Below are 26,239 nucleotides of genomic sequence, written 5' to 3' on the forward strand. Positions count from 1 at the left end.
GGCAAGCTCTGCAACCAGCCTTACGTTACGTATAAGGTCCTAGCTCATGAGTCAACGAACGATGCACGGCGCGGCGTATCACGCATGCGCGCGCACGTAGACACAAAAGGGACCAGTCACGACACAAATAAATATTTACATTACATTGCTGATTTAGTCCTTACAGTGTTGGTGACATCGCGTTGAAAACAAGCATTGTATAATGTGATAAGCTGATGTATCGAGTGCATTTTGTATGAAGTGATTGTTATTGGATTCATATTTCATAGTCGTGTATTTACCGATGATTTACCGCACACGTGCGTCGGACGCCGAAGCGGTCGGTTGTTGTAAAAATGTTCTCTTGTGTGTATGTTGTGTTTGCGCTGTGTTTTGGAGCGGCTTTTAGTGGGGTAAGTTTAAATGTTTTGTAAAAAATATTTCGATTTGTGCAAAAAAAAAATTTGGATATTTTTTGAACAGTTTGAGAATAGCTGACGCGGTGGGAAAATTGTTATTTAATTCGTAGTTATTAAAATAAAATAAGGATATTATTTAGAAGAAAGATACATACTTTTAGAATTTAAATTTCAAATAGGGTGCGCGTGTGAAACAATTTTTTCAGAATTTTATTATTTAATATTATAGGTATATAGTTACGAACATTTTTAAGGATAATATAATATGTATATTCAATGATATTTTAAAATTATAGGACAATATTTTTTCACTACGTACCTAACTACCTACCTAATACCTACTTATAAGATTTTTTTTTTTCATTTAAAATCACGTGAAACATAAACAATAGCATCTCACCTCAACTACATTATCTACAAATAAAGTACCTATACGTGAATCGTACAATAAATAAAAATAATAAAACTAAATATAAAACCACATTATTAATCCTTCATCATAGGTAGGTACCTAGGTAGTTAGGTGCATAACGAAGTTTTACCTGCAGTTCAGCCGTGAGCAAAAATTCGCTGATAATAATTAATCTAGATATTATGTTTTTATTTATTCGTAACCAGCTGTAAGTTTAGTAATAAGATAAGCTTTTCTTTTTTTGTTAATTATTTAACAGAAGCTTTTGATCGCTATAACTAATAACTAACTAATAAAAGTAAGAAAACTCAAATTATCTGTGTTTACCTACTTACTAAAAGAAAGAAAATTCGTATTTAACTCTAGTATCTTTTATCTCTAATATCAGTAGGTTATTATGAAAATATGGTTGACCGGTCAATGATATCTAGGATACGTAATCTACAAGCCCTAAATAAACCTAAGTATCATTATATTATCTAAGTACTAAGTACTTAGCTTGTAGTGGAGACCTGAATTTAGGCAATAGATCTAGACACGCGGCAGCGTGTCAAGCCGAGTTCAAGCGAAGAGAACTGGCGAGCAGCAGCCGTGTGTATATTTACACGAACCATTTCGAGCCACTTTTCACCCCCTTATAACTCGAAAACTATTTAAGTTAAATAAACCAAAATTGGTACATATCAAGAGGACCTCAAGATAAACAAGAACCTTAAATTTCATAAATACAGATTAAACAGTTGCGTAGATATTAATATCCAAAAATCGCAATTTTTAAGACTGACTGACTTATAGACATATACAAAACCTAACCCACTTTCAGATGACCTAGAAAGTTCAAATTTTGTAATCAACTAGGTAATAGTGAGTGTACAAAGGAAAAAATCAGAAAATACTGAATTTATTTGTATTAAATTTTTTTTTCAATGACATAAATTTTGTTTACAGTATGGAAAAATGGAAAAGTTTAAAAAAAAAGAAAATAGTATATTCACCTTACTAGTCTTAAAAAATAGATCAAAACTAATCAGTGGCCGAAAAAAATTTTGAAATCCATCAATAAATGACTGAGATATAGATTATTGAAGTTTACATATTTTAGGACGAAACATCTGTAGATTCGAAGCGCCTCTGACATCACACTCACTCGCGCTAGTATCGCTAGGGCGGATTACTTCGATTGCATGATTTCTTTATTCAAAACTGTTATTAAACGTAAAATAAAATAAAATTGTAATAAAAATATTGCTCATACATTTAAAAATAATATATAATTTTACATATTCACATTTATTTATTCTTTATTTATGAGTGTTTACTGTTTAGTTTAGTTTTAATTTCAGTGTAAATAAATAAATAAAATCTTAATGTTACTTTAAACATGGTATTCAATGGTGAATGGTGATACAATTATATTAATAAAGCACAAACATGTTCAGCCAATACAAGCATGCAAAAATAATTACCATAAATGGTGTAATGGAAGAAGGCTTCGTCGAAGGTCGAAATGATATAATTTGCGTAATATTAATATGAGTGAAACATCTTTAGGCGCGTTTAGAGTAAAATTTTAAGATCGCGTCATGGCAATACCGTAATGTCATGGAGTAAGGCGACGATTCTTCTACAACGATCTTTGCATCTTGGTAATAGTGTGTGTACAAATTCACGCTGGATGTTTGGAAGATCATGTAATCTTTTACACAGAAAACGAGTTTAAAAAATTGCAGATAATGACGGGGCAATGTGCGCTGACATTCATAACATATAAGAAAATATAGAAAACTAGCGGTCCGCCCCGGCTACGCCCGTGGTACATATTTCGCAATAAAAAGTAGCCTATGTCCTTTCTCGGGTATCAAAATATCTCCATACCAAATTTCATGCAAATTGGGTCAGTAGTTTAGGCGTGATTGAGTAACAGACAGACAGACAGAGTTACTTTCGCATTTATTATATTAGTAAGGATAATACTAAATAAACCATACAGAGAAACCCCAAAAAAAATTAAAAAAATCGTATATAAAAAGTATTATATTCATAAAGTAAATCAAATTTGCAGAGTAATTTTCTGTACAAAAAGTAATGATATCCCACCAAAAACATAAATGTAAAATTTGGAGCCGAGTTCAATCGTTGACTTAATTTGCCAAAAAAAGAAATGAGATCTAAATGTGTGCCAAGTTCTGCAGACAGTCCAGAAATTTATTTACAAAGATGTATTAAGTTCTTAGGTTGACTGAAAACTCAATTGTTTTATTTTCCCTTAGAGAACAATGTTTATTCCAAAATATAACTTTTTAAATTTGAATAATATAATTATTTTTTTATATTAATAATAATTAATAATAATATAATTATTTTATCTTCTACTATACATTGTGTAGTATTACTAAGTTTTTGTAACCTTTTAATGTTGTGAGAACCAAATAAAGACGATTTTATTATTATGTTTCTCTTTTCCATAATACTCGGGTACCACCAGAAGGACGGTACCCGGATCTTTGGAAGGCTTACGTGGGGACACGGATCCAACACGCAGAGGCCCTTTCGAGACTTTTAATGTGTTGTGGGACACCAGCCGCAGCCTGCCCATGACTGCACTATAGAGATACAGCCCTAGGCAGTCCGCGGCCGATGTAGGACTATTGCAGGGTATGGAAATTTAATAATTGGGCTATGGATTGGGATGCTAAATGGACTGGTACTGGGGACTATGGGAAACTATGGCACCTGCCTTTCTACTAAAAGAAAGTAAAAATATGGTGGCAGGTGGTGACTCGCCCTCTCACTGTATGGGCCCCCGAAACAAGTCGCTGCAATAGTGCGACAAGGGGGCAACATATTGTGAGCAGCTAAGGGTGGAGAGGCGTCCCTGGACTTTAAACTCCGATCACGCGCTCCCTGAGGGTCCAGCATCACGTGCCCACTCGCCACTTACGCTTCGCATCCACCCTTCGAGCTAAAAGCTCTCGCGACTCCACTCTGGCCGGCCGGTTAAGGCAAGCCAGAGGTGGGGGTCCTGTCCTCGTCAGGCTTCACTCCGACCGGCCGGTGAAGGCAAGCCGGAGATGAAGACAGGGGCCTCCCCCGGGAGCACTCGGTTCCCGCAGGGTCGCTACTCCCCGAAACCCCGCCACAAGGTGTCCTGCGGGTTGACTGATTGCACGGGTGGAATATCTATTATCACGTAAACAATAGATATCCCAACCGTGGGCGATGGGGTCGTCACATCCCTACGCCCTTATTATTATTATTATTATTTTCACAAAGCAAACAACTAATGACCTATTGAACCCCATAATTTAATGAGGCTAGTTTTTAGAACCTCACAAAATATAAACAGTATGTAAAACTAGCCTCATCAAATTATGGGGTTCAATAGGTCATTAGTTGTTTGCTTTGTGAAAATAATTATATTATTCAAATTTAAAAAGTTATATTTTGGAATAAACATTGTTCTCTAAGGGAAAATAAAACAATTGAGTTTTCAGTCAACCTAAGAACTTAATACATCTTTGTAAATAAATTTCTGGACTGTCTGCAGAACTTGGCACACATTTAGATCTCATTTCTTTTTTTGGCAAATTAAGTCAACGATTGAACTCGGCTCCAAATTTTACATTTATGTTTTTGGTGGGATAATATAATACTAACTGGTACTAATAGTAGGTACCTATAGTTCTGTGGTACCTACTTATAAGAATACTATAGCGCCCGGCTTGCGTATAAAAATGTACTAAGACTTGATGCGCAAACTTCCCCCACTACGCTACTTTTTGGCCGGGCGCTATCTATACAAATAATAAATCTGTAGAAGGGTCAATTCTGTACATTGAAAATATTGAAAAAATAAATAGCAGGGGGTGTTACTGGATCGATACCAAACCCAAATATGTGATTAAAAAAATTTTTGTCTGTCTGTCTGTCTGTCTGTCTGTCTGTCTGTATGTGAAGGCATCACGTGAAAACTAGCGGTTCGATTTCGATGAAACTTGGTATAATTATACCTTATTATCCTGGGCGTAAAATAGGATACTTTTTATCCTGAAAATACGTAGAAAAAAATTAATCTTATTTTTTCAGTTTTATCCATAGACGTTGTTCCGTAGAACCGCGAACACACGTTGCGTATTATTATAGGCCTAGCCGTATTTGGATATTGGGTCCAAATCCAATAGATATTTATAAGATTTCATTGTCAGAGGTACCTACTCAAAATGGAGAATTTATTTCCATCCACGCGAAGACCGACATCCGCGCGGACGGAGTCGCGGGCGGAAGCTAGTACTAAATAACAATAATGTTTTTTAAAATGATTTTCTAACAAAAAATCTTACGTCCTCTTTCACCCCTTTCAATTTGTTTTTTTGTAAAATCGTAATCTTTTTCTACTGACGTCTTCTATATCTATGGTCAGCTTATGCAGATTATAAAATTAATTCACACGTCTGCACGTCTGGCGAAAAAAAATAATTGTACATACTTTATATAATTTATCAATGTAATAATTGAATTTTCTAGTGCAAAATTTGTATTATTTACAAATTATGAGCCTAAACAACAAAATGTAAGTGTATGAAGAAATGTAGCCATTTGTTTTCTATTATTTGATCGAACTGCATTATTATAATACATAAAAATAACCCTCCTTTTTGTACAGTTGGGTAAGAACTTATAAGCGCATTTGCTATAAAGTATAAATCCAAGATAATCTGAAAAGGAAATTAACTCTCGACTAAATTAAATGATGACTTCCATTTGATTTTATTCGTTATGTTGTATTAAGATCTATTACCTATCTGTCCCATAAATAACTCAATATAACTTCACTTTAAAATTACATACTTTAAATTAACTGCCTTCAAAGAAATGATCAAAAGATGAAATGTAAACAATGATACCGGCCAAGTGCGAACAATAAACATAATATTATTTTCATATTATTCCACTATCATATATAACTTTTTCCATCATTGCAAAAATGGTTTTTGTTTGTAAATACATAGTTTGTTTTAAGATTAATCACTTGCTTGGTTTGTCAATAAAACATGACCCATTTTACTACAGTCTTAAAAGTATCGGAACCAAATTTGAGTCTATAAACAAAAATACAAAACAAATACCTATTTCGTTCTTTTGTTTGATATGTACTAAAAATATGAATTAATCTATAGATTATCTGTAGTATGTACTAGTATATTACATAATAGGTATTATATTATCTGTGATCTAGTTTAAAGATTATGTCATTTTAATGTAGTGCGTACGTGATCTGAGCGTCCCTAATATAGGTTAAGGGACACCCCAACGAGGGACAAGGACAACTATACACTTTCAAATGTGCTAGAGAGAGATAAAATACGTCACGCGGGAAATGCGTGATTGGGTCAACGAACGCATTTCATAATGCATTTGTTATTATTAAATTTTTAGCCGGTAATTCTATATTTTTTGTGTCATTTTTTGTTTTTGTTGTCAATTTTATTATAATATACAATTGAAATCTAATTAAATGTGCATGTTATTCTATTACAATAACATATAACTTTTAATAGTCATTGTGATTATTTTTTTTTAAATATCTTTATATCTTGTAGTCGTTGCTCATGCAATAATGCAATTTAAGTAAGTAGGTAAGTATTACGTAAAAAAATATTTTTTTTTTGGAATTTACAGAAAATAATTTGACGATTTATACATAGGTATATAAGAATAAAATAATACGGTGTTTGTCAAACACGGAATTGTACCAAGGTATTGAAACGGGAAATATATTATAATCGGTTTAATATTATGTAGTTTCTCATAGCAACAAAGTAAGAAAATTTATTTGCTTGTATTGTTGTATAGATTGTTGTTGCATTTAGTAAATGGTTAGAAGATACTTATATATTTATGCGGAAATAACAAATAATATTATAATGATACAAAAGGACCTTATCTCACGCTATGTTGTTTACATCATATTTCTTTGAAACGAAATGTATTATTGCATATAATATAATAACTAATACATAGATAGCATTACTATCATACTAAATAATTTAAATACATAATGTGCATGAAAATGAAAATCTGTAATAATAATTGACTAACGCACCGTAACGTTGAAACAAATAATAAAACCTGAAAACTTAAACTGGAAATTAAATTGGACCTATATATATGAAATAAGTTTCTATCTATCTAAGTATATATATATAAAACTCAAAGGTGACTGATATAGTGATCTATCAACGCACAGCCCAAACCACTGGACGTATTGGGCTGAAATTTGGTATGCAGGTAGATGTCATAACGTAGGCGTCCCCTAAGAAAGGATTTTAGAAAATTCATCCCCCAAGGGGATCAAATAGGCGATGAAAGTTTGTTCCATGAAAATTTGTCTTTTCCACGCAGGTGAAGCTGCGGGCAACAGCTAGTTTTGTATAAATTATTAAACTTCATGTTATAAAAAAGTTATTAATAAGTAATTAGTCATTAATAAAATTAATTTAATTAATTTTCAGGATGTCTACAAAGCGGCCATAGTGGATTCTACAAAACAATTTAATGTTAATCATTATGAGGCATTGATACATGAAGCAGTTAAATCGGTAAGTATAATCTAGTATATTATTATTAGTCTGTGGTATAATATTATATTCTATCGATTGCTGAAGAAAAAAAAACACAATATAAATATAGGGTGTTATTTATTTATACCTTTAAAAATATTTTTCTTAGGTAAATAATAAACTTGATATATAGTATTTTCATAAACTTTATTTTCAAATATAAAGTGCGAAATATAATAATACTAGATTTCCGCCCGCGGCTTCGCCCGCGTTTGCAAAGGAAAACCCGCATTGTTCCCGTTCCCGTGGGATTTCCGGGATAAAAACTATTCTATGTGTTTATCCAAGTAACCCTCTATATGTGTGCTAAATTTCATTGTAATCGGTTCAGTAGTTTTTACGTGAAAGAGTAACAAACATCCATACATCCATACTTACAAACTTTCGCCTTTATAATATAAATATATATATTAGATATTAGATATTAGAAGATTTAATTACAAGATTAACAAGGAACGGGTGGCAACCCTAGCGTATGGGACAGATGCATTTACAAAATCATAACATCTCTTTCTACAATCGATTTGCCAAAACCTGTATAAAAATGTTTAGATACCCAGTATTTAGGATCTAAATTGATCTTATTTAATTACAATCTGTGCCCCGCGGTTTTACCCGCACTGCTCTGCTCCTGTTGGTCTTAGCGTGATGATATACATAAAGCCTTCCTCGATAAATGGGCTATCTAACACCGATATAATTTTTCAAATCACACCAGCTGCAGCAGTTCCTGAGATTAACGCGCTCAAACAAACAAACTCTTCAGCATTATAATATTATGTATAGATACTAATACATCTACCATTGACTACTTATCCAAGCATTAAAATTTAATTAACATTTGAAATAGTACAAAAACTCACAATTATTAAAAATATATTTATTAGCATGCATAAAACGAAGTGTGTAAAATTTTCCATATTTTTATCTGCTTATACATAAATGTTTTATCTGCTTGCATAACGCAATACTTGCATTGATAAAAAATTTATTTTATAGTGATATCGTGGATGTGTTAATGCAATTATTTGCAATGAATGTAAAATATAAAACACCAAGTACCAACGTTACAAAAATAGGCGAACAACACGATTACCTACCTACCTATATTTTAACAATAAAAAATATATTTTTTTCGATACGGTCTTATTTTTATAATAAACTAGCTTTCCGCCCGCGGCTTCGCCCGCGTTTTCAAAGGAAAGCCCGCATAGTTCCCGTTCCCGAGGGATTTCCGGGATAAAACCTATCCTATCTCTCAAGTTGGATCGAACTACACATGGTGTGCGAATTTTAGTGGTTTAGGAGTCTATTGAGGACAAACATTGTGACACGAGATTTATATATATTAGAAAGATAGATTTTAGGTTTTTAGGTATATTCAACAGGCATGATAAAAAGCACGCAGTTAATAATTGTCAATTTGACTGCTATTTTGTGAGTTTGTCAACTACCTCAGAACTTTTGACTGGGTGAACTGATTTTGATGTTTTTTTTATTTGATAGCTAGTGCCTCCCGAGTGTCTCATTTAAATTTCTGACATTTTGAAGGCGGTTTAGTTTTTTGTAAAAAAAATATTTCGCTATAGGTAGTTTCTTAAAATTCATAAATTTACTATTTTTTGTTTCAGGGTGCTGACATATTGATTTTACCAGAAGAAATTTTGTCCAAAACGGACTTGGAGTCATGTGGCCCTTGTGCTAATAATTATGATGAGGTGAGATTTTAATTGAAACCTTAATTTTTATGAAATTTGGAGCATCTTTTCAAACGTATTCCAAGCTACGTCATATTCGTAATATACAGGAATTTTTCCAAGTTTTCCCGCAATTTCTTTATTTTTTCTGACCTTTAACACCAAACAAAAATAAATATATCTTTATATTATATTGTAAAGGCAGTCTTATCGAATCTTAGATCTGTAGGAACTGAAAATTATTTTTACGTAGGCGGTACTAGGTGTCGTATTCAAACTTCTACAATCTGGTTTAAAAATAATTGTTTGAGTTTGAGTTTTCTGTTTCATAATTCACATGTAACATTAAATATCTATACATGTCGTGGGCGTGGTTACAAATTTTAATATCGATCTTTCAGATAGTGAAAACAGTATCAAATGCAGCGCAGTCAGCTCGGATGTACGTCGTGACGCACGTGAATGAGAGAATAAAATGCCAACAAGGACACGATTTTGTTAGGAGTAATTTGGTTTTTGATAGACGTGGCGATGTTGTCTCTGTGTAAGTATGATTATCTATATTTAGCTTTAGCATTTTGGAGGAAATTAAAAAAAATCATGGCATAACCTCGCTCCCTTGTGTTGTGAACAAAAATAAATAAAAATAGCTCGCCTATGTTGCTAGGTAAATTATTTTTATGTTTAAACTAGCTTCGCCCCGCGGTTTCACCCGCGGGGCGAAGCTATAGCCGCCTATAGCCTTCCTCCGTAAATGAGCTATCTAAGACTGAAATAATTTTTCAAATCGGACCAGTAGTTCCTGAGATTAATGTTAAAGTTCAAACAAACAAACATACAAACAAACAAACAAACTCTTCAGCTTTATGATATTAGTAAAGATTATTATTAAAATCGATAGAGTAATTTTTGGGCACATACAAAAAACAAATCGTTCCTCTTTATAATATGAAGTCAAAATGGTAGATTTCATTTTGAATATTAAAATTTTTCGTATGGGAACTTTAAAATACTAATATACCTAGGTCATACATGTTAATTAGCTCTAATTAGCGATGTTCTTTGAGAGGTTCCCATAGAAACAATACAATGTTTTTGTAAAAATCATTACGTAATGAATAATTTTTCCTTGTAATTTTCCTTTAAAATTTTAGTAACTAACTATTTAGATTTATTATAGTTTTCACTACACTCACATATTATAGTGTAAAACAAAGTCATTTCCGTCACTCTATTGTATAAAACTACGCAACAGATTTTGATGCAGTATTTTTAATTGATAGATATAGTGGTTTTCGAGGTTTTTAGTAAATATTTTTTTAACTTTAAGACAAAGCAGACGAAACCAAGCTGATAATCTATACGATAATTATAAAGCTGAAGAGAGTGTTTGGTTTACCTATTGTGCCAAATTTTTCTATCTATCAAAATGTCATCAGAATCGGTACAGCCGTTTCGGAGGAGTTTAACTTCGAACACAGCGACATTAGAATTTTATATATGTATGTATTTGTTTTTTTACAGTTATAGAAAACCGTTGAACAACGCAAATTGCAATACCACATTTTCAAACACAGCGACTTTTTCCACCGATTTTGGAGTTAAATTCGAAGTAATCATGGAAGAAGATCTCGTTGTGAAAAATGTAAAAGATATGGCATTGAAGAATTATGTGCTTTTGGGTGCTTGGGGACATGAGAATCAATTTCTATCTGGTAATTAAATTATTTTTGCTAACTTTTAAGTGTTTTTGCACTTGTATAAAATATTAAATTAAACTTAAGTTAAAAAAAAATAATCTATGCATTAAGTAAGATAACTGTAAGTTGACTTTTGATGACAGATTAAAGTTTTTTCAATTCCCTATACTTTGCAGCATTTTTAAATACATATTTTTATAACAGTAGTAAAAACTCCAAGGCCTTCATAGTTCAAAGATACTAAAAATATAATAATTTTAATTCTATCTAATAATGAATCATATATTTTTGTCGTTTTACTGACGTTACTATCATATTTTGTGAATCTTTTTGTTCTTTTAAAATATCTTACCTAAAAACACTAATATTATTCATAAGTATATTATTTTTATTTCAGCATCACACTTCGCGTCATCTTGGGCATATATTACTAAAGCTAATGTAATTTCTACCAACGGTGTTCATGGCAATACTGGAACGAGTACGAAATATGGCAACATTATCGTCAACGTACTGGAAAAAGCGGGAAATGGTAGGTATTTTATGTTTTAAAATTTATGATGCGCATAATACTACCGTTTTTATTTATTTTAATAAATACCTACCCACTTATCCAATAAGGATAGGTACATATTTATTAAAAAAATCATGTCTGGTTGACTGACTTTACAGAATAAAAATAATACCTATTCAAATATACGTACTTATTTATAAGTAATATTATCAGAATCACAATTCTAAAAAAATATTTTCTTATATTTATTTACTTACTGATAAAAACATCTCCAAATAATTTTGGTGATATTAAAAATGCGTAAGTATCTAAACTCCTCTTGAATTACATCACAAACTCTATTTTCTGTATATTCCAGCCCACCCTCAAATCACAACCAGCCCCTCAAACACGGTCTCCGAAGACTGGAGACAGTACATCATCAGGCCCTTGGACCTGGACCGCAGTACCCACGGGTATACGGAAAGCGTGTGCCATGGACAATTCTGCTGTCAGTTCTATGTGAAGACTGAGGGTAAGGATATAAAAAAATTAATTGAAATTCTTAAAAAAAAACGTTAATTTCAATGGATAACTAATTTTTTTTCTCACTTTGTGACATAAGTCTATTTAAATAGAAAACCAATTAATAAGTCATAACTTCATAACTTTTTGTACCTACCTAATAATATGAGCACATAATATGAGTAGTAATGAAAAAAAACCTTAACTTTTTTATATTGAAATATCAAGTGTCACACTTTGAGATGTTTTAACTTGACACTGGAAAAAAGTCTTCGCTCATTGAAAAACTTGAAAAAAAAAATTGACACGATTCTTGACAGATAAATTGGCGCCAAAATCGCGTATTACTTTTTTAAATGTCACACAATTTTGACTTAATTGAAAAAAAAAAAGAAATTGTCACGATTCTTGACAGCTAAATTGGCGCCAAACACCGCGATTATTTTTTACTAGCTTTCCGCCCGCGGCTTCGCCCGCGCAGTCAAAGAAAAACCCGCATAGTTCCCGTTCCCGTGGGATTTCCGGGATTGCGTCATTTTCCCGGGATAAAAAGTAGACTATGTCCGTTCTCGGGTATCAAAATATCTCCATACCAAATTTCATGAAAATTGGTTCAGTAGTTTAGGCGTGATTGAGTAACAGACAGACAGACAGAGTTACTTTCGCATTTGTAATATTAGTATGGATGTCATACAATTTAAACCTATTTACACAACAAACCATAATAACAATTAATCAAGTTTAATTAAAATATTATTTCTTATTTTCAGGTTCAAAACATAACCACTTAACATACGGTTTAGTAGCATACGACGGTTTATTCAACATAGGGCGCGGTCACATAGTCGGATCGCAGAGCTGTGCGCTGGTTGCTTGTGCGGGATTGTATAAGCGATCTTGTTTTGTACAGTAAGTTTATTTTAAATATCAAATATTTCTTTAGAAATAGTTTTTTGTTTTAAGCATTATTCTGTGTACTTATAGAGTTTCACTGTGTTATTTTTTTTTCTAATCGCATCTAGATGATAGTTCGATGTCTATGTTCGAGTTGCAGGTCTATAAATACTTAGGCCTAACAAAAAATGTAAAAGTCAATCCAAAAATATGTACTTTTTTAACAAAATACAGACTACCAAAATAAAAATAATAGGTAATATTAACTATGTATGTAAAACAAATTATAATTTATCTTCTTTGTTCTGTCTTGTTAAGTACAACTTACGCTACGCAATGTTAAACTTATACAAAAATCGCATTTTACAAAAAAAAATCCTATTATTTCAGATCAGAAAATAACTCCACAAACGTGAACTTCGAGAAAATCACAATTAGTGGCAACTTCAGTAAGAACGCCGTTCCATTCCCAACTTTCCTAACAACAACAGAAACAACAATCAACAACTTTGATTTCGAACAACAACTTACACAAAAACATATGCAGGTAAATGCAGAAATAAATAATATAGATAATTTATTACGATTCGGTATTTTCAGTCGAGAATATGAAAGTGATTTTGTTTCGGAAAATAATAAAAATTCATCGGAAAACCTGGAATTTTCCAATTATATTTCAAGTGAAAATGTTGAAGAATTTTTCGATTATGTCTGGATTCGATTGAGGATTGTTATTTTGGTTGTTTCTATATATATTTTGGAAATGATGTAAAATATAGTATTTAAATTTTAAACTATAACATGTGCTAATAAATGAACGAATCTTAAATGATTCTTCTGTCTCGCTTGCACTTTGGAGAATAATAGCATGCTATCTCTCTCGCACTTGTTAGCCGCCAGATTCATATTATGTATTTGAATTGTAATTTAATAACTTTTTCCAATTTTTCATGGAAAATATATATTGTGTAAAATGTATAAACGATGGGATCTTCCAAGGATTGAATGAAGTAATTTATTATAAAGTTGTTTTTGCAAAGTGCTCAACTGATAAAATTTTATATTTTTATATGTCTAGAATTCTAAGGAGGATATAAGTAGGTTATTTTATAATGTGGATGGGTGTGTAAAAAAAAATAATTTTTTAATGAAATAACGCGAAATATCAACATCGAGCAATTTTTTCCTAAGAAGCTAAGAATTGGCAATATCAATATTTTTAATATTTCAAAGAATTCTAAATGTTCTAAACTCTATAAACTTATAGCATGCTATCTATATTATAAGCATTGTTATAGAGCCCTTGTACGTAACACCGTGAGTTAAAAAATGATGCATTTATAATGTATAGACAGGTCAATAACAAATGCGAATTGATTTTTTTATTAAAAGTTGTAATATCTGCATAGTCAATATTATTTCCAGTGTTTAAGAACCGTTGTGATAATTGTACAAAATTTGATTCAATTTATTATATTTGTAAATTATTGAATCGCACGTTAGAATAAGGGTTGGATACCAATAAAATCAAAATAATTATCTAACTCTCTAAAATTTTATATGAATTTGAAAAAAGTTAACTTTTTGAAACATTTTTTGTGATTACAAGGTAATTTTATGTGTTATTTTGTGGTATTATTGCTTGTTAGATTGCATGCTTTTAATATATTACTTAGATATACCTATATTTCAAAGTCTGTTGGAAAAAATATATAAAAAAACTGGTTTCAATAATAATTGAAGACTAGGAAATATTGTAATACTGTGTCCATACTATAAATCCTCAGGTTTATATGGGTAGAGATATAAAATTTAAGTCAAAATGTTTGTTTATCTGTTACTCAAAAATTCAATTATGCAAATTGTGAAAGTTTTTTTTTTCAACAGAATTCTAATATACATATTTTAGAAGCTGCCAAATGTGGAGACTGAAACAAAATATGTATTACAATTTACAATACTTTTGTATTTTGTGAATGTATGTATTTAGGATACGATCAATCATTATCTGAAGCTTGATCAGAAATTAACTTTAAGGTTGTAATTAGTACACATTTGCGCTAAAGTTTACAAGTTCACTAGTACAGTCTGCAAAAAAAGTTTTTCAATACTTTAATTTTAACGGTTTTTATTATACCCAATATTTCAAAAACCCTATTATAAATGCAAAAGTTCATAACATTGAAATGACTGAAACAATTTTTATAGACTGAAATAAATAATAGGTTTTAACTTTTCATACATGGGTTTATAACGGACATGTTCTAAACAATTTTCATTTTGTAAATTTTTGTTGTTGACTGTACGTATATACCTAATTCAAAAGATTTAGCTTTACTAAAAATACAATTTATCAAAATCTTAAATACTACTTTGATCAAGCTTTACTGATAATCTCTGATCTCTGTGATATTAGGGTAAATGTGTGATTTTGGTAATAAATTATAATATAAATGAGTTTTTATTATAACATTGTTTTATTTCCTTGTTTAATAGAAACTTGTAAAGTATTGCAGGAATAAGTTTTTCGATACTTTCCCTCAATTATTACAGGTATGTAGTTCAATAAAACACGTTTTTAAACTGATCATCCATTTTATTTTCTATACAATATTTATATATTTTATTATATATTTAAGTTGTAAATTGTAATTAATTCTAATATTTTCTATAGATTTACATTTCCTTAAATATTCACCAATCAATAAACAAACAATAGTTCAATAAATACATGAGATTTTTTATGCCATCTGTTGGCAAGTGACAGTAACTATTTATTTTTTATCATAATATAAAATCTATACTATTACAGATACTATAATACCGTTTAAATAATTACATATTATTTTATACTAATATAACAGCCTTGTTAGTAATTAAAAGCGAAATCAAAAGTGTCTGTTGCCTCTTCTTTTACGTAAAACGAACATCCAATGATCTTCATCATCATCTAATAACGTCTTTTCTATCCAGTCCATGTATGATTCGACCTGATAAAATAAAAGAAAAATATGATATCTACACAGTTATCAGTGAAAAATGGAAATATTACAATTTACCCACACATTATTAAGATCGTAATTTTGAATCAACATTACCAAGTCAGACATGAAATACTATATTTAGGACATGATCCGTCAAACAGATAAAGCTTCGTATTTTTTATGCTATTGATATACCTACATATACTACTTTACTATCTATAGATACTAATATCACAGTATTACAATGGAAATAATATTGTAATACTGTGCTAATATTATAAAGCTGAAGAGTTTGGTTTGTTTGTTTGTTCGAACGCGCTAATCTCAGGAACTACTGGTCCGATTTGAAAAATTATTTCGGTGTTAGATAACCCATTTATCGACGAAGGCCTATATATATCATCACGCTAAGAGCAACAGGACTGGAGCAATGCGGGTGAAACCGCGGAGCGCAGCTAGTAATTTATATAACATTAAACAATAGAAATACCTTAGTATAAACATCTGGTTTTCCCTTGGCACATGGAAGGCCCCAGGATACGATTCCAACTTGTCGACCTTCTCTTACTAAAGGACCGCCAGAGTCACCCTGTAATATTAGAAAGAGTAAATACTATTCATTAGAACAAAGTCTATCTGTCTGTCTGTTTGGAATTATCTCAAAAACTACCACACCGATTTTCCTTCTATTTTTACCAAAGGACGGCGTGGTTCTCGAGGAAGGTATAAAATATTTTGTTAAATTTCAGATAATACAAACACAAGACAATACAATGTTAGTGTATGTAATATGTTTAAAAAATATACAACAGAGATAAAGAGAAATATTAGAACACAGGTAAAATACAACCGAAATTTTAATCCCGTACGATAGCATTAATTTTCGGTAGGTAAATTACATATTTTTAGCCGTTATCAATCATGATTTTTTCAGTCTAGGTTAGTAATTCTGGTTGATTTGGGAAAAAAAGTGTTATTGAAGTGTGTTGGGAAGAAATTATTCTTACATGACAAGCGCCTTCCCCAGCCTTCGTCATAGCGCAGATTTGGGTTTCAAACACTGCGTTGATGCTGAGATGGGCTTCTTTGCAATCCTCATAAGATACTGCTTTAAGGTCCAACTGCATGAGGTCGTTGGGTAGATGGCCGGGGTACTGAAATCGGTAATAATATATTAATGGAATGACGTGATTTTTTGAAGATTTTTTACCGCTAAGTATACGCTGCATAAAGACAATCAATATTACAACATATAAAAGCAAAAAAAGTACTTGCAAAATAAAAACATTTCAAACAACAAAGTTGTTTTTGTAAAAAAACGCGTTGATTGTTTTTAGGAGTTTTTACTTAATATTCCTGTAAAAATCTTTAATAAAATTTTAAAAATACACTTTCCAACGTACCTACTCATATATCGTAACTTGAAAGTATAGACATATTTATTTCCTTATTAAATACTTACTGAAGTAGTACCCCAACCAGTCAACAACAAATCCTCTCCCTTCTCCACAGGTTCATCATTTAGTTCCACAGCATCCACTCTTTCATTGAACAGTATCTCTTGTTCAGTGAAAATGATCGCTATGTCGTTGATAATAAGGTCGTCATTGTAATCTTCGTGTTTGACCACTTTACGGATGGTGTAGGATTGACCTCCTGCTCGGAGTTGGTTCGTGCCAACTATTGCTTTGAAGTATTGTGGTCTTAGCCTGGAAATAATTGATTAGTGGTAATTAATAATTGATAAATAATAATTGCCATAATTGGTAATAATATGTGGTCATAATATGTGCCGCAGAACGGACAACCACCGGGGCACACAATATGTCTTAGAGTGGAGACCGCGGCTCGGTAAACGTAGCGTAGGACCCCCTGCTACACGGTGGAGTGACGACATCCGCAAGGTTGCTGGTCAAAACTGGCGACAACGAGCAAACGACCGGGCTCAATGGCGTGCCATGACTGAGGCCTATGTCCAGCAGTGGAACGAGTGTAGGTTGACAATGATGAAATAATAATTAAATAAAAGTTAAGGTATAGGCACAATATACAGATACAACCAGTAAGGAAAGTTCATACAAACACGTATTCATGTAAACACGCTTGCTTGTGTGATCCATTTCGACCGTTTGTATGAAGTTTCGCTACTGGTTGTTTCTGTATATTGTGGAATAGGAATATGCGAATCATTTTCACAAAAAAAAATTGGATGATAATTATAATGAATAAGATTTATTTTTATTTCCGTCGGAGAATTCTTTACAACGATTATAACTATAGATTTTTTCATCAGTCTGTCTTTATTTACATGCAATTTGCATCGATGCCTTGCTAGAATATCTATTTAAATTTCATAAATAATCAAAGTTTCCAGAAATATTGTTGAGCGATGCCAAAAAAAAATTTTTCCATCCATGCTAGGCATAATAACCTACCCGTCAACACAATGCGCAGCTGTCAAAATGACTTTAGGCGTGATGACAGACGCGCCGCAAAAATGGCGGACGCCCCACGTGCGAAGCGACACCTGGTAGGGTGCGGAACCGTTTGCGGCCTTTTTACCCCCTACTATCCGCTCCCAGTCGTCCCGGGTGCCTTGTGATGAGAATAGTTCTGCTGATACTGGAAATTAATATGTTACATTTTAGGAAGATTATTAAAGACTTTTAACGGATTTGTGATTAACTTTAATACACTTATAATGGATTTAAAATGCGACCGACGTAACGTCGTCTGCCCTGAAAAGCAATTTTTTAACATTTTTCATTGCTCCACCTTTCCTATTGGCATGATGTTATAATATGCTTTAGGTAGGTACCTACTCGATTCATGAACTATCCAACACTAAAAGAAAGATCCAATTCAAGTGGATCGGAAGATTAGCGCGTTCAATAAAATAAATAAAACCTTTATATTTTAAGTAGAGTTTAATTCGTAAGGACCATGTATCACGCAGCGAAGAAAAAAAAAGATAATTTTAATTGTTTTACAAATAATGTTTAACAAAAAGGAAAAGATTGTATTATTATTTTAGAAGAAAATAAAAAACAAAAAATATTTATGTCAGAAGTGGGATTCGAACCCACGCCCACAGAAGTGGACTGCGACCTGAACGCAGCGCCTTAGACCGCTCGGCCATCCTGACTTGAAACGGTGTGTTGAAATAGCGCTACTATTTCTAATTAAGAATAATAATTACGTCATTCTCTACATAAATATTTAACTTAGATAAAAAAAATATCTTTTTTTGCTAAGTCTCCTCTCAAGTTTAATTTTCTGCGTTGACGAGCCACAATGAAAATAAATCTATATCAATTCATAAAATAAAAAATTGTATCTACTTATAATAGTTATTAGATATGTAATTAATTAATGTTTGTATAAAATCAACAACTATTGAAACCGAGCGATTTATAGAAGTATCAAGAAATTGATTAAATTTTACGAAAAAAAACCATATACGTAAGTAGGTTTTTAGGACATGATGATGATAATGGTGAACTGCGAGAATGTTAACCGAATATAAGTCCACTATAAAACCATAAATCAATAATTATATTTTAATATACCTTGATGTCGGCTAAACAACTAAATATATACAACACATCACATCCAATAGATATACTACAACATATTATCATATTAATAACATTTAAAATATATTTACCAAGTAAAAGAGCACCAGCAAAAATCACAATATAAGGGAACATTTTGTAAAAAACTAAACAAAAACACTGATAAACCGTTTATATATGAAGGTTTTAAATAATTCAAATATATGGTAAATACGCACAAATATGTGAAAGCTAATTGCTCTGAATAACTGTGTGATATGGACCCCTATCTATATTTGAATAAGATGAAACGGATTAATAATTTCTTTTTAGTCACTAAGAATTACCTATATGTATAATATTCCTTGCCGTCCAGCAAGGTGTAAGAACTGTGTCTGGCCGTAACGCCCCCTTGGTGCGCTCGGTAAAATTGGTAAACGACTTGCTCGCAATGAAAATTGTAAACTTATCCTATTTTAATATTTTATTTTAAACTAAACATGTAATGCTTTGGGCTTTACACCTGTTAATTACTTGTTATTATGAAATAAATAAATAAATAAATAAATAAATAGCTTTTATATTATATCCATAGCAATAGGGAGGCCTTTGTCCGGCAGTGGACGTCCCACGGCTGACACGACGACGAGAAATACAGAAAAAAGAACATTTAAGTAATAGTTTCTCTCTTTATTTATTTGTTTTGTTTATAAATCAATAAAATATGGAATTTAAATTAATGGTACATATCAATGAAGATTTATTTTCATTCAACTGCAACTGGTATAGATTATAGATATCTACTATGGCGGTGAAAACGTAGGTAGGTACCTGCAGCAGGGGCAATTTTAGAATTAGGTAGACCCTTAATTATTGTGATGTGTATAGGCAAGCAGAGGCAATGTAGAGAACAACTGAAATAGCCCCGACCGCCGACCAACCGATATTGTTCCAATATTGCAGATTGCCCCTGCGGCACGTACGTGAGTAACCGCCCTTACTGTCTCTACATTGATAGATCTCGTCTTTTAAATGAATAGGTTTTATGATTGGCAGTATCTTAGTATATATAAAACAGTAACTAATGTACTGTAGTGTATAATGTACTTTACATTAATCTTCTTACAAATTTAATATAGGAAAATTAATTAACTTTTTCAGGAATGGAATTTCATGAGGATGGCATTTACTAATAAATATGAGATTTTCTTCAAAAAATTTAGGTAATTATTATAATACAATGTTGACGAGAAATACCTGCTAAGTCTGGTATTTTTTACTTTTTGATAGGCAGTAATTATTTAATATAATAAAGCTTGCCCTGGAAAAACAAACCAGAATGTTCCTTTATAATCTGCTAATTATTTTACTGCAATAATTTTCATGTACCTACCTGTCTTCTAAAACCTTGCCTTTGAATCACTCTATCTATTAAAAAAACGACGTGTGTCACTCGGGGACTGCCGCGGTAAAGCTATTGCATGCTATGCCTTCAAGCCACACCTCCGCCTATCGGAGTGGGGAGCGTAAGGTTTTTCGTTACGGAATTTCTCGATTCGGTCCCCGCGCTCAAGGCCCGCGATAGAAGCTATGCAATAGCTTAAAAACTGCATCAAAATCCGTTGTGTAGTTTTTAAGATAAAAGCATTGCAAGCGACATTGCTTTCTGTGGTAGTGATTCAGATATATTTTAAAATACTCTCCCAGTACCTAACCCAATTCGCTAAGCACTAATAAATAATGCATACAGTACCATGTGACATAAATGCATGTCTCAAATATATTATTATAACCATTGTAATGCAAAATCCAGAGGATGGCAGTAATTTGCGTGCTTTGCTATGCCGACAGCGTCACAATAGAGTTTTGTGACAATGTATAGGAAGAAGGTGATGTGGATGTGACTTTTGATATTTATAAGTCCTCGTATAAGAAGTATAAATATTAATTAAAAACAGATTGTAGAAGAATTGAGAACCTTCTTCCTTTTTTTGGAAGGCAGCTGTTGAGTTTCTCGCCAATTTTCCTCCGTAAAAGCGAACTTTCGAATTACTACTTATATTCATAGATAATACTAGCTTACCGGCCGCGGCTTCGCCCGCTTTCTCTAAAACGATTTGAGATTTAAACTATCCTATCTCTCAAGTTGGATGGAACTGCACATGGTGTGCGAATTTTATAATAATCGGTTAAGTGGTTTAGGAGTCCATTGAGGACAAACATTGTGACACGAGATTTATATATATTAATAGTTCAGGATACATCGCCCATTTTTGCAAGTGACTACTATCAAGCTAATTTTCCGTTTGTAGCTTTATTTTGATGAGACGCCCAATAATTTCGTGTACGAAACTCTCGATTGTGGTAGCTAACAGAGATAACAAGGATAAAATTTTTTGATTTGATGGTTCTCAAATATTAAATACTAACAGAATTGAAGAAGTGACTCATCAAAATAAAGCTACAAACGGAAAATCAGCTTGATAGTAGTCACTTGCAAAAATGGGCGATGTATCCTGAACTATAAGATGTATTAGTTAAAATTAATAAAAAAATTTAAGTTTGAGTTTAACTGCTTTAAGCCGATAATATCACTCAGTAATATCATGATAACCTTGATTATAACATATTATATGCTAATAATACCTAACAAATCGGTTCAATACTTTTTAAGTGTTAACTGAGGTCTTAACCCTGTATTTGTAGAAAAAACACATCCAATATTTGACGATTTTTTATTAGTTTAAATATAAATAAAAACCTGTTAAATTCCATATCCAAAGTTACCAGCTCCACCACACCTATAGTTTGGCGCCCTAAGATATTTTGATCGACGACGTGTGTACAGACATACAAACAGTTTGAACTGCCTTCAATAACTAGCATCCTGTTATTTGATTGCTTATAACGGTATCTATTACTCTTGTGACATATTTAAGCAAATTGTTATTTCTTGTATTTTATGTTGTATGACGTAAAGTATATGTATTCTCAATGGCATTATAAGATTTTAATTCCTTCTGTGTGTAGGTATGTTTACACATAATATGTAAGTATGACAATTAGAAATACTTATTATCTAAGAGCAATTAACCTATAGAGTTCTTATATTAAGACAGAACAAAATACATATTTTCTAATCTACTTACTCTTAGTCAATAACAGCATAAGCCAGATTGAGATAGCGATAGAGTATCTACACTGTCTTCAAACGTAGCGCGCCGGCAGTCAGTTTGTTTTCCAACCAGCTGGTGGGCTCAGTGCGTCAAGTGTTTTTAACGAAATATTTAGAAAATATAAAGTGTACAGTGTTTCTTTTTATTTGTCAGTGTGCTAAAATAACTATTGTATGTTTAGCAACCGGCTATCACTAGTCGAATGGGAGTTTTGGATAAAAACAATGTAAAAATATCTTTCCATCGGTAAGTGATTTTCAGCAAATTGATAAATATTTATGTTTTAAACCTATTTGAAGGTTTTATCAAGCGCTTTTTTGTAATTTTATGTTGTAACTGTAACATTTACCCACTTTATGGGGTTGTGGAATATAAAATAATGAAATTATTTTTAAAAAACGTCACAATAATATCACGTTTGGCATTTTGTTTACCACCGTAGTGTTGTAACACATCTAGCGTATATTATCGATTTATGACAAAAAATCTATTTCATATTAACGTTGATTTATTTATTTTGTTTCATAAATCAGATTTATATGTAGTTGTTGTTGCAAATAATAGATGTAAATTTTTTACCGCAGGAAAATAAAACATACCACGTGGTTGTTTTATTTGCCCTATGTGTTTTAGTTTTCGTTTGTTGTTTATTAATTTCTCTTTCAGATTATTAATAAATTCATTTTGTTTTAGATTTCCTCAGCTAAATAAAAAATGGGTATAAAACGTGAGACATGAGTTGATTGGACGCCGCCACAATTTGCAATATTGTGTTCACTGCATTTCGAGCCTACGTGTTATCAAGATGGATACTCTAGAAGAATTGTGCAATCTTACGCTTACGTTTTTTTTTTGTTCCTGTAGATAATAAATACATTTGATTAAAGAGAGTGAATTTTTATTTTGAAATTTTTTACACATAAGTTACCTACTTTAAATGTGTAACTATGTGAAAATTAAACGGTTGATTAAATGACAGTTCTCATAGATGAGAAACTACTATTGAAATACATACTTAATATACATGCGTTTTCAAAGAAAAACCCGCATAGTTCCCATTCCTGTTGGATTTACGGGATCAAAAGTAATTTTTCCAAATTTCATTGTAATCGGTTTAGTAGTATTCGCGTGAAAGAGTAACAAACATCCATCCTTACAAACTTTCGATTTATTAGTAGGATGTTAGGAAAATGTTTTCATTAAGACTGTCCTTTTATTAACTTGTTAAAATGCTGCATGATTCCTTCATGCTGTCTGTGCCTTTCTCCTCACTCCTTTAACTTTATCATCATTTCCTTCTTTATTTTAAATTACATTTCAAGTTTTAAAATTTCTTTTATAATGTACTAACTTTCCGCCCGCGTTTTTAAAGAAAATCCTGCACAGTTCCCGTTCACGTGGGATTTCCGGGATAAAACCTAACCTATGTGTGTATGTACAAAATTTCATTGTAATCGGTTCCGCAGTGAAAGAGTAACATCCCTTCTCACATAATTTCGCATTTATTATATACGTAGGATTAAACAAATAATGTATTCAACTGAAATTAATTATAAGTTTTGTTTTTTTATTATTTATTATTTCACGAAACCGTAAATGCAAAATACATTCACGATTTTATCGATTGAAGCACATCCCATCACTATCACCTTCTATCTATCTAAATACGTACCTATAGTAAAAATGGTGCCATGACTATGTTGAAACGTAGCTTGTTGTCTATAGCTGTCTCATTCTTTCATACGACGTTTTCTTTAGATAGAGAGAAACAAATATATGTAAATTGTATACGCTCGATACAAGTACTCTATAGGTTAATTGCTCTTAGCTTATTATATAAAAACATCGTTACATCACAGATAACATAATATAATACTGCTAAAAATGTAACAACATTTAGTAATTTTTATTGCTCTATCTACATTTTACCACAAAATTATAATGTTAAACAGGACACACAAATGTATTAAATAATTGCTTGTCTATACTCCTATTTGTTTTATTTTACACTATATTATTTCTGAAATCAATCCACTCTAAAGCGTAAATCGGAATGCTCGTAATTATCCGGCCTCGTTGTTAAAACAATAGAGTAATCGTTGTTTTTTAATCTATGGAAATCGCTCACATTTTCATAGCACAGAGTAAATAAAATTGAAGAAACAATAATATATTTCATAGACAAGCAATTATACACATGAATTAAGATGAAATATAACGATTGTAAAGTTTTATAATATCTGTTACATGAAAATATTAATTAGTATTTTCTTTTATTATCCACACAGCGAATGGAATTCAGAATGTGTAGAATTTCTTTTATATTTTACATAAGTTATTTCTCGTTTAACATTTTAAAGAATACTTTGAATATGTAGTTCGAATATACGTCGTTAGTCCTATACTCCATCTATACTCCTATACTTAGATAAAGTAGGCCCTACTTGGCCAACAAACGCTATGTGTCTTTCCAATTATTATTGTTAAGAAACCTACTCAAAGACGTGAAAATTACAATCTTGCAGTAGAAATAAATATAATTTAAATTCATTTGTTTCATTAGTAATTACTATCGTTTATTTGAGATTAGTACATTCCATGCATTCTATCATCAAAATCTTCGTATATTGTAGAATAATAATTATCAATTTAAATACTCTCCAAGAATTTTCATTAACAAGATATTTTTTGTAATAAGCTTTTACTTAACAAACTTCTAAAAGAACAATAGCTAACAATAGCAGCTTTTTATTATAAACTTCTCTTACTAATAGAAAAAAAAATGTAAGTACACAAAAGTCTAAAACAAGTGTGTTTGTCCACAAAATATTCGCAAGATAAATATTGACATAACACAAACTGTGCATTCCAATGAATAGCGTCTAATTGTAAGATGTGGTCTGAGATCGTTGTAGGCTTTGCGAGTAAGTACTAATTAGTTTTACATTTTTGTTTATTTTGTGCATTACCTATTTGAAAAGTATATTATGAGATAGTAGAAGTTTTTTTTAAAGCTATTTTCATGTGAAGAACAGGAAAAAAATCGTAAACGAAATATTTTAATTAATTATTTATTAATTGCATTTTTTATCTCTATAAAACTAAAAATAAAATTTTTTCGTTTTAGTGGATAGAATTAATAAGTAGTACATATCCATACTAATATTATAAATGCGAAAGTAACTCTGTCTGTCTGTCTGTTACTCAATCACGCCTTAACTACTGAACCAATTTGCATGAAATTTGGTATGGAGATATTTTGATACCCGAGAAAGGACATAGGCTACCTTTTATTGCGAAATATGTACCACGGGCGAATCCGGGGCGGACCTCTAGTTTCCTCATAAGTTAAAGAGGATCATAGCATGCGTAAATAATTTTCGAAATAAATAAAGAGAAATGTAATTCGTATTTAAATATAAAAACATGTCCGGGGGACTCCCTTGTTTTGTCGACTTCAAATCGTAAGAATTGGAAGTTTTTATAACACATTTGAAGTTTTCATATCTTTTCTCTAAGTTTCAGCAACGGTATTCAGTCAATTCTTTGACTGCCACGATGATCCAGCGTATGACGCAGACGAGGGACCTTTGGACGAGCTGCAGTTTACTTGGCTTGGAGCTCTGCAGTATATTCATGGTATTACTATAATAGAAGACAATATAATATAGGAATTCTTACTATACTTATCTATACGTATATATTCGGAAGTGTGTTTGTTTTTATGTCTCTCTTTCACATGGCAACGCAGCGACTGCGGTAATTACATCTTCCAGTGCATTTACA

General features: G+C 31.7%; 2 protein-coding genes and 1 non-coding gene across 3 annotated transcripts; 1 reads left to right on the forward strand and 2 right to left on the reverse strand.

The window, feature by feature from the left end:
• Positions 1-296: 296 nt before the first annotated feature.
• Positions 297-14,248, forward strand: LOC123703241 (vanin-like protein 1). The gene is made up of 9 exons (XM_045651181.1): positions 297-392; positions 7,323-7,409; positions 9,062-9,148; positions 9,529-9,671; positions 10,652-10,842; positions 11,225-11,359; positions 11,700-11,855; positions 12,616-12,754; positions 13,130-14,248. Exons 1-9 carry the CDS (start codon positions 336-338, stop codon positions 13,509-13,511), a joined length of 1,377 nt encoding a protein of 458 aa, XP_045507137.1. The 5' UTR covers positions 297-335; the 3' UTR covers positions 13,512-14,248.
• Positions 14,249-15,314: 1,066 nt separating this feature from the next.
• LOC123703242 (chymotrypsin-1-like) lies at positions 15,315-19,489 on the reverse strand. The gene is made up of 6 exons (XM_045651182.1): positions 19,391-19,489; positions 18,159-18,345; positions 17,186-17,432; positions 16,731-16,877; positions 16,214-16,312; positions 15,315-15,729 (listed from the first exon to the last, which is right to left on the reverse strand). Exons 1-6 carry the CDS (start codon positions 19,431-19,433, stop codon positions 15,628-15,630), a joined length of 825 nt encoding a protein of 274 aa, XP_045507138.1. The 5' UTR covers positions 19,434-19,489; the 3' UTR covers positions 15,315-15,627.
• Trnal-cag lies at positions 18,785-18,868 on the reverse strand. Its single transcript has one exon. It is a non-coding gene; the product is annotated as a tRNA-Leu (tRNA).
• Positions 19,490-26,239: the final 6,750 nt, after the last annotated feature.

The sequence above is a fragment of the Colias croceus genome, chromosome 25, assembly GCF_905220415.1.
Source record: "Colias croceus chromosome 25, ilColCroc2.1".
Taxonomy (NCBI): Eukaryota; Metazoa; Arthropoda; class Insecta; order Lepidoptera; family Pieridae; genus Colias; species Colias croceus.

Coding starts and splice junctions, on each gene's coding strand:
- LOC123703242 (XM_045651182.1), bottom strand. CDS start 19,433: ATGTTCCCTTATATTGTGATTTTTGCTGGTGCTCTTTTACTTG. Junction 18,346..19,390: donor TGCTGGTGCTCTTTTACTTG/GTAAATATATTT, acceptor ATTAATTTCCAG/TATCAGCAGAACTATTCTCA. Junction 15,730..16,213: donor AACCAGATGTTTATACTAAG/GTATTTCTATTG, acceptor TTATTTTATCAG/GTCGAATCATACATGGACTG.
- LOC123703241 (XM_045651181.1), top strand. CDS start 336: ATGTTCTCTTGTGTGTATGTTGTGTTTGCGCTGTGTTTTGGAGCGGCT. Junction 9,149..9,528: donor GTGCTAATAATTATGATGAG/GTGAGATTTTAA, acceptor TCGATCTTTCAG/ATAGTGAAAACAGTATCAAA. Junction 11,856..12,615: donor GTTCTATGTGAAGACTGAGG/GTAAGGATATAA, acceptor TCTTATTTTCAG/GTTCAAAACATAACCACTTA.